Source organism: Aedes aegypti, chromosome 2, assembly GCF_002204515.2.
Source record: "Aedes aegypti strain LVP_AGWG chromosome 2, AaegL5.0 Primary Assembly, whole genome shotgun sequence".
NCBI classification, from domain to species: Eukaryota; Metazoa; Arthropoda; class Insecta; order Diptera; family Culicidae; genus Aedes; species Aedes aegypti.
This window is the reverse complement of record NC_035108.1, coordinates 366,085,419-366,094,499: the sequence shown is the minus strand read 5'-3', so window position 1 is coordinate 366,094,499 and position 9,081 is coordinate 366,085,419. Positions and strand designations below refer to the sequence as shown.

Below are 9,081 nucleotides of genomic sequence, written 5' to 3'. Positions count from 1 at the left end.
ATGAAAATCAAATAACAAAAAAACGTCTATCTTAACCGTTCAACAATATATTAAACGAGTAAGGTCACGAATGTGGTTAGTCGTGATTCTATCATGGATCGTATTATTAACCTAAGGTGACTCCCAGATGCGTACCCTTTCCCACTAATCTCATATCCTTTCCATGACAGCAGTAGAGATGCAGAGGTATATTCGGTCTCTGGTCACAATGGTTGCCTAACTAACACTCCTTCCCTTCCTTGATGATCGACGTTGTTATTGAGTTTTAAAACTTGAGTTCTAGATTTGTGCAAATTGAGAACGGTAGCTAATCCCAAACCTCATTAATTGAATTTATGAGCAACTTCCGATTGTTCTGATCAATCAAGTAGTGGAGTTGCGAAGCGGTTATCCATGCTCAAGCTCAGGCTCAAAAATTGTTTTAGTATCTAAATAAACACGGTGATTTACACATATACATTTATACATCACGTCTACCGATTCTGTTGATAATCTAACATAAGAAGAAAAAAACAACATCATTGACAATCAACTGAAAGTCAATCACTATCCAACAGCTCTTCGCCACCGACTTGAGAGCATGATGAATGAACGACGTCATCACAGGCAACACCTGTAGCATACCTACCAATCGCTGGTATGCGTACCAGGCCTTTCGAGCAAAATCGACAGACTGCTGACAAGGACTACACAAACATAAAACTGGCAAGCTACAACATAAATACAGTCAAACAAATTTTCATCATCATCAAGGACCCAATCCCACCTGGACAACAAACACCATTTACAAAAAATCGTTTTAGCTGCCTCAAGGCTGATCGAGCTGATAAAACTTTAGAAAGAAATTAGTCATCACAGTCGAAAGCATTCATCATATATATTTACTTATCAAAATATCACATAGTACACAATATGGGTTTAAAACAATTTACAATTCACACGAGATTTATAAAATCTTCATTATCTTATGAACTACGGAGACAGCTTTATTTGTGCTTAGCAATTATCATCCTGTGAGTATTCCTGGAGGACAAGGGAAAAATTTCTTATGCTTTTTGGTGGTGGAACTTCGGTAGTGTTGTGATCGATCCTGTCGATCAGTTGGGTCTCGGCGGTCCTGTTGTTCCTGAAGATTTACGCTTGGAGCGTCGTCATATACGTAATTGGGAGCCCACCAGAAGAAATTCGGGTCAGCTCGAGCAAGAAGCGCACATACCATCAATAACGTGAAAATCAAAATACTTCTCATTTGTAACTAATGTAATAGTACTGTAATTCCTTAAAAATTGTGTTGTTCTGTGAATAACTGTTCGCCAAGCGATGATCCGACATCCACTGCAACGGTTGGACCAACAAACGTTATTTTATATATTCAGCGATGGATTTTGACACGAGTCACTCAGAATCAGCCACTCATATGCTAATTTGCAACACAAATAAACTGTTTCCCGATTTCAGCGGAATTCTTTCCTCATGTGATTTTAGGCAATGGATAAGGGGAGATCCCCCAGTATCGGACACCTGGGCTGAAAAATTCATAATTCCAATATTATTGTGTTTATGTGATATCGTTACCCATTTATTTACATGCAAAAATGAATTTGAAAATACAACCTACGAATACAAATTTGAAAATTGAATTTTGATGTTGTATTTTAGCTTCAAATCAAATATATTTATTTATTTATTTCGTCAAGCATAAGTAGACTACATACAATAATTACAAATATTTCTTACGTACTATGGATTGCTTCTATTAAGTCGTTTTTAAAGCCGTACAAAGGACAAAGTATTGCCAATGAATTCGTAATGTGCATTATACTGACGCATCATACGGTTAATTGGTCCGTTTGAGCATAATTCGTTCTGTATGTTTTTTTTTCTGCAAATAATTTTCTAGTTCTTAACCTTTCGGTCGTCGCGTGAATTTTTGTAACGCGAGTAGTCGCGCGTTGTACTTTGTACAACACCCTTGGTTTTGCGAATATCCCAGGAGTCTGACCACTTAGAAAGATGACGTCTTCGGCAAAATTGTTCAGTAGCTTAAGGGCTATTATTATTATTGTCAAGAAATTCGGGATATTGCCGCTAGGCGGCGCTAGTGAGCATGGAACTTTTGTTTCTCAGATCTCATGATTCTGACCACTTAGAAAGATGATGTCTTCGGCAAAGTTGTTTGGTAACTCAAGGACTATCATTGTTTGAGCTAGTTGATTCAAAATTTTGCCACTAGGTGGCGCTAGTGAGCATAAAACATTTATTTTGCAAATATATAAGGAGCCTGATCACTTAGAAAGATGGTGTCTTCGGCAGAGTTGTTCAGTAGCTCAAATTCTTTCTTTGTTCAATCCTTAAAGTTCGAGGTTTTGCAAAATAATAAGTCCCTGAGCTTCTGAACAACTTTGCCAAAGGTGCCTGTCTAAAAAGTCGAGATCCTGCAGTATCCGCAAAACAAAAATTTCATGCTCACTAGCGCCGCCAGGTGGGAAAATATCCTATTTCTTGGCTCAAATAATGATAGCCCTTGAGCAACTGAACTACTTTGCCGAAGACACTATCTTTTTAAGTGATCAGGCTCCTGAGATATCTGCAATCAAAAGTTTCATGCTCACTAGCGCCGCCTAGTGGCAAAATTTTGAATCAACTAGCTCGAAAAATAATAGTCTTTAACTTACTAAACAACTTTGCCGAAGACGACATCCTTCTAAATAGTCAGGATCCTGAAATATCTGCAAAACAAAAGTAAAACTTCCATGCCCACTAGTGCCACCTAGCGGTCAAATTCCGAATTAAATGAGGTACTATCAGATAGCGCTTCACCTCCAGAACAACTTTAATAAAGACCCCAAGTTTCTACCGTACATAGTGCGTTCATTATTATGCGACTTCCATGTACAATTGTTGATTTTATCGTATTATAAAGGGCCATACTGTTAATAAAAATTGTCGAGAATTGTTCTTAAGAAGATTCTTGAGCAATACATGGTGGTTTGGTGTCGATAGATATCTTTGTTGCAAAATGATAGCATATAAATCGTAACTGTTGTACAAAGTACAACAGCGCGTCAGCCCGAAGGTTAAATGCCGAGAAGGTATGTAGAAATTTAATTGAGAAAGCAGTGCAACTGAGTCAACACGGTTCGAAATAATGTTGTTGATAAAGAGAATCATAGCGAATTCCCGGCGTTGCTTAAGTGTGTCCTAGTTGATGAGCATGCAGCGTGCTTCATACAACAGAAGTGGCAGTACAGTCCAATTCAATTTCCGAAGGGCGTATAAAGGATTTGTTTCTGTACTGATTCTATGCGTTCTTCGTGTATGACATGGTACGGGTTCCATACTAGGTGACAGTATTCCAGAAGTGATCTTACATATGTAATATATAATAATAATTTAATAGTATATGGGTCTTTCAAATTGTTACTAAACCTCTTAATGAAGCCAAGCATGCTGTTTGCTTTATTTATTATGGAATTATAATGTTCTACAAAAGTGAGATTTGAGTCTAGGATTACGCCCAAATCCAGTTCATTATACGACACAATATTCAGGTACATTTTTCGTGAAGGGTGCCGAATTTCTTAAAGGAAATAAATTCAATCATAGTGTTTAAGAAGCAATGCAAAGTACACTTTAATTAGTTTTAGTATATTTTTTTCTGTAATATGTAAAAGTAAAAGTGATTGTTATCATGACGCACTCCATAATAACTACTTTGTGGCAATTATAAGATTAATATCTTACGCTGTTTGTGAAAAATGCAATAAATAAATAAATAAATAAATAAATAAATAAATAAATAAATAAATAAATAAATAAATAAATATATAAATAAATTCTTAACAATTTTACACTTCTGTACTACTTGATTTCCTGTTTTCGACTAAAAGCTATTGAGACACATTTTTTGACATTGAGTTGGAGTAGACATTTTTTGCACCAAGTGAAGAATAAGTTAGTTTCACTCTGGAACTCTTCTGCTTCGCTAGAATTACTTTCTTCCATGAAGAGTTTCATGTCGTCTGCTTATATTTGTCTGCATTTTTCTAAGTATAAAGGAAATGTCGTTTACATACAAAATAAAAAGGAGTGGGCCTAAATGAGAACCTTGGGGTACTCCAGAGGTTACAGAAATGGGTGCTGAGAATTTATTTTGAATGTGCACTATTTGTTTCCGTTGGGATAGATATGACTGGATCCAATTCAAAAGTCCTGGCGATTCAGTCAAATGCCTTACTGAAGTCATTGTAGAGGGCTTCTGCGTGCTTGCCCTGCATAAGTAATTTAAGTTACACTTAGCCTGCAAGACATCCATTCACGATGATCGTCAAAATCTTTGAAAAAAGCGAGTGTATTTTCAATCGCTGGTGCATACTAAGATATGATATAAAGATAAAGCTATCCAGAACTGGGAGACAGTATATGCAGGACCGAAATTGTGATTTATCCACATTTCGTTCAAATATCGTTCAAAATACTTTCATAATTTCATATTATGATTATATTATATCATATTTGAGTGATCCAAACATCTCTACTTTTCCAGTAAGACGTGCATATGATGTATACTCTGCGCAAACGTTGTTCTTAACGATAACTTTCTTTCCGTCCAATATTGTTCGTTTTGTTGAGGAATAGATTCTCATGCACATTTTGAACGTGGAAAAATAAATAGGGTAACTGGGTGTAATATGCCCCCCCTTAAGAAAAAATGGAAATATCTTTTTGTTAAACATTAGATACAATGCGATTTCCTTTTGAATTGATCAATAAATCAACACGAAAGTTAGAAGTGGACAATTGGTTCTCAAAAACTACGAAATTATTGAGAAATATTATTTTTTACCATGCTTCAAATCTTGAAATACGAAAAGAGGTAGGACAATATGCCCCTACTGCAGTATAATATGCCCCACAACAAATGGATAGTACGCCCCATAACAAATGGATAATATGCCCCACAACACATGGGTTATATGCCCTAGTATTGCTATCCACTGACATACAACACAAAATTGCGAAGAATGTGCTCGGAAGCATGAAGAAATGAATGAAACGCATTGAATAAATAGTTTTATAACAATTTATATTCATTTTCGAAGATATTTTTTTTAATTTATCCATACGGACAATCAAACAATATTATTTTAAACACAACTTTTTCTTTTTCAATTCAGTTCAATACGAAATTCAAAATAAAAACAAAAAAAATCGCGAAAAAACAACAAAACATTATTGGCAATTTTTAGAAGTCGAGTTGAGTAGAAAATGGGATTTATTTCACCCGCACTGAAAACAAGTAGTTGCCTCTATCACAGCATATATTCTACTTGCTCAGTTCGACAACAGCTGGGTCAATTGAGTCCACTCGACAAAACAGACCTTTAGATGCAGATATAGCAAGCCAGAGAATCAGCAATTGAACACTGACACTCGGCATCAAACCACTCGGTGCATTTGATGCATCGTTTCCATCCAGCTCCGTTCAAAGAAGAACTAAATGACGAGCCACAAGTCGGACAGAGAGCATCTTCCAGCTTACTGTCTCCCTTCGATTTGCGTTTGTGACCGGGTTTCTTCTTGATGTTTTTTATGTCCTTGAGTGCCTGAGCTTGCTTCACCTGTTGCCGGTGCGGAGACGACGTCAGTTCAGCACACTCCTGCGTCCTATTAGTTGTCTTGCGTTTCCTCTTTTCTGGTATTCCGGTGGCAGGGTGAAGATCGGTCATCCGTGGAGGAATTTTGAAAGTAGTTGATTTGTCTTGTAGCTTCGGGAACCCATGATCCCATCGACAGCGCTTCGAGGCCGACGGTGTAACGGTTTTAGATGGTGGAACGTTTTCTTCGTTTTCGTTGAAGTCCTCGGAGATTTCCTGGTAGGTTTTCTTTGGCGCAGCAGTCGGTGGGTTGATGGTAGATGGTAGTTCATCCTTAACTAGGCTTTCATTGGCAGCCATCGATGTTTGAACCAGATTGTCAGAACATTGGTTTTCGTCCAGAGTATCCTCAAGATTTGCAAAGAAACTGTAATCCTGATCGTTTTCCTGTACAATAAGTGATGTAAGGGTTCCGTTCTCATCAAAGAAGTAAAAAGTTGAGTTGGCCTCCATTGTAATTACATCAGGGACAGTGATCAAATCTTCTGGGCTACCTGAATCACAAGCAAAGATACATTCTGTTGTGGTAAGTTATGAATAAACGAACAGAAGGGTTTAGGAATTGATGAATAGCTGAACCCAAGTACAGTATCGGACATATAAAATGCACCAAAGTCGTATTTGCATACAAAATGGTCAATTTTCGATCACTGTCATAAAAGATGTGATAAAACTTTTGATTCAAATGTCACAGATAGCTTGAGTTTTGACAAAAAAAAAATACACCAAGACAAAAAATGATCCAGCAGAAAAACCAAGCGTCGAATTATCAACATGTCTTCAGCCCATTTGTTCATTATCACTTAATGAACTTTTGTGCTAAGGGAACCAAATTCATTCAACGCATAGTTTCTTCTAGATAGAATACTTTTTGTCTTGGTGCATTTTTATTTGTAAAAACCCGACATAGAAAAATGAAAAGAATCAGTTGTGAAACGGCAAAGATATTGCTATCTGCAGTTGACCATTTCATACAGGAAAACGGCTTTGGTGCATTTTATATGTCCGATACTGTATGATATCATAAACTTACCTGTTGACTGTTGTGGACCACTTGATGAATCTTCAACTGTTTCACAAATTAATTTGTTGTTAACTGAGCATTCCGAGGTATTTTGGTTCACTGATTGAGCCAAGAAATCCGCCGGGGCGTAGTCACCTTCTTGGAAAACATGACGGTTGTATGGGGAGATCCCGGTTTTACGGAAACCATTCTGAGCTACACTAAGTGTAGCTGCTGCAGTAAAGGCTTCGTTTACCAAACCTGCAACGTGATAAGCCGTGATCGGTTTTCCATTCATCCGTTTCATGCGGCTGTTCAACGCTTTCCCATAATAGGTTTTTAGCGGACCCATGAATGACACGTCGGGAGGTTGCGTTTTGTGTGATGTGTGCGGTGGAATGGATATTATTCGGACATGGTTTTGCTTGGCTTTCTCCAGCACTTCTAAATTCTTCGTGTGGCTCGCGTGACCATCCAAAATAAGAAGTACTGGGTCCTCAACTGTCGGACGAGCAAACTTTAAAAAGTGGTCGAATGTTTGCCCAAATGTTTCGAAAGTGCTCCACCCAGTAGCGTTACATGTGAACGCCGATTCTGGGGGTGCACCAGTCTTCAGTCCATCGTTCATTCGCAGCCGCTGGAAAGTGAAAAATGGTGGCATGAACTGTCCTGCCGCTGACATGGCAAACGTTACTGTCGTATTGACACCGCGTTCTGCCGAAGCCATTTTTCCAACTTGATGTTGTCCCTTCCTTGCCAACACCTTCGAGTTCCGCGACTGAACCTACAATCAATAAATTATAGAAACGGTTTTAGTTCTGAAATTCTGTAATAAAAATGAATAAATAATAACTCGCTTACCGTACTGACACCAGTTTCGTCGAGATTCCAGATCCTGCTCGGTGGATAATCGTGTTCGTCGGTGATCCGTTCCAAAAGATCGAAAAACTTCCCGACACTTTCCCGATTGAAACCTCTTGCCCGCGCTAGCGAGGTGTTTTCCGGCGTTCGCAATGTGAGGCTCGGGTGTCGCTGAAGAAAGCCTTTCAGCCAATCTGGACCAGCTACCTTGAGCTTCGTGTCAAACGGGTGCGGGATTCCATTTTTTTGCACCATCTGGAATGCCAAGCTGCGCATTTCTCTGGCGTTCAGTCCGTAGAAACATTCGCCCATATCGATGGCGTAGTCCACAAGCTGCTGCTCCTGCTCCTGCGTGAAAACGGGTTTGAAGCTTCCCAGAGGGTTTAACTTTACCTGTTCCGGATTTCCAATTGCTCCCAATTGCCTTTCCAAATACCGACGAAGGGTACGTTTTAGAATGCCATAAATTCTCGCTGCCTGGTTTCGCGACATGCCGTGCTTTACCGACTTAATGGCCTGTGATAGTTTTTCAGCTGTCCACAAGCGCCTCTCGGGTTTCCGGCATCTTCCGCTGCATTTTCCGGTAACTTTTCGCGGCATCTGTAACCAGGAAATCAAAGAACCCAACAAAAAATGACATTAAGCATCACGAATGGGCCATATTGCCCGGTCGGCGGTGGGGCATTTTACCCAGCTTTGAGTCGTTGTTTAAAAAGAGATATTTTGAGGATTTACCTTTATTTTTTCGCAGTACCAGAAGTTTGCACAGGTGAAAAACGTACTTTAGTTGGTGATCGAACACTGTTCTATGTTTCACGTTGACTTATTACTCTGTAAAAGCTTAAATCGAATGCTCCAAAAATTACATCCCGACAAGGTTTTTTACACTTTTTGTTTTGTTTTTGTTTTGCTGTACGCTACAGCTGTCAAACTTACATAGTAGGGTGGTCACATAATAAGCTAGGGTTCCCAATCATTTTATACCTCGAATTCAGTGTGGTTTGCAGGAAATCGAAAGGTGGCGTATTAAACCGAGTTACCCTACTCACACGTCAGTTTCTATGGCACTTTCATAGAAGCACGCAACTTGCATTCAATGTACAATCCAACATAATGCGTTACATGTGCGTTACGTGTTAGTTTTGTTAGCTACGACGCCATCCAATATATGGCAAACATGGTGGGAGAATATTTTGGTGTGAGAAAATTATTTCGGTGTGAGTCTATTAGAGGGCAAAATCCTCAATACACCATCTTGATTAAACCACGATTTCTTCATTTTTCGACGTTGACCGGTACTGGTTGATCTCCCCCTATTATCAAGCATGCAGATAACGTGTGGTTCAACATGTGGCTGCACCAATCACATTTCAACAAAAAACAAAAGAATTCACAATTCGAAATAACAGCATGCTTGTTTTTTTTCGATTTCATTAAGGCTCAAACGTGCATAGCACTTATCGGAGCTGAACTTTATAATTGTAAAAATAAAGGAGAATACATTCACAATTAAGAGCATATTCTTAATTATTAATTATCAACTTCTTCGTGCTCTCTGAC

General features: G+C 38.6%; 1 protein-coding gene across 1 annotated transcript; it reads right to left on the bottom strand.

The window, feature by feature from the left end:
• Positions 1-5,189: 5,189 nt before the first annotated feature.
• Positions 5,190-8,522, bottom strand: LOC110676900. The gene is made up of 4 exons (XM_021846537.1): positions 8,257-8,522; positions 7,522-8,121; positions 6,691-7,444; positions 5,190-6,151 (listed from the first exon to the last, which is right to left on the bottom strand). The coding sequence occupies exons 2-4, from the start codon at positions 8,119-8,121 to the stop codon at positions 5,385-5,387; spliced, it is 2,121 nt and encodes a 706-aa protein (XP_021702229.1). The 5' UTR covers positions 8,257-8,522; the 3' UTR covers positions 5,190-5,384.
• Between the last annotated feature and the right edge of the window lie 559 nt (positions 8,523-9,081).

Coding starts and splice junctions, on each gene's coding strand:
- LOC110676900 (XM_021846537.1), bottom strand. CDS start 8,121: ATGCCGCGAAAAGTTACCGGAAAATGCAGCGGAAGATGCCGGAAACCC. Junction 7,445..7,521: donor ACGAAACTGGTGTCAGTACG/GTAAGCGAGTTA, acceptor TATTGATTGTAG/GTTCAGTCGCGGAACTCGAA. Junction 6,152..6,690: donor TGGTCCACAACAGTCAACAG/GTAAGTTTATGA, acceptor CTTGTGATTCAG/GTAGCCCAGAAGATTTGATC.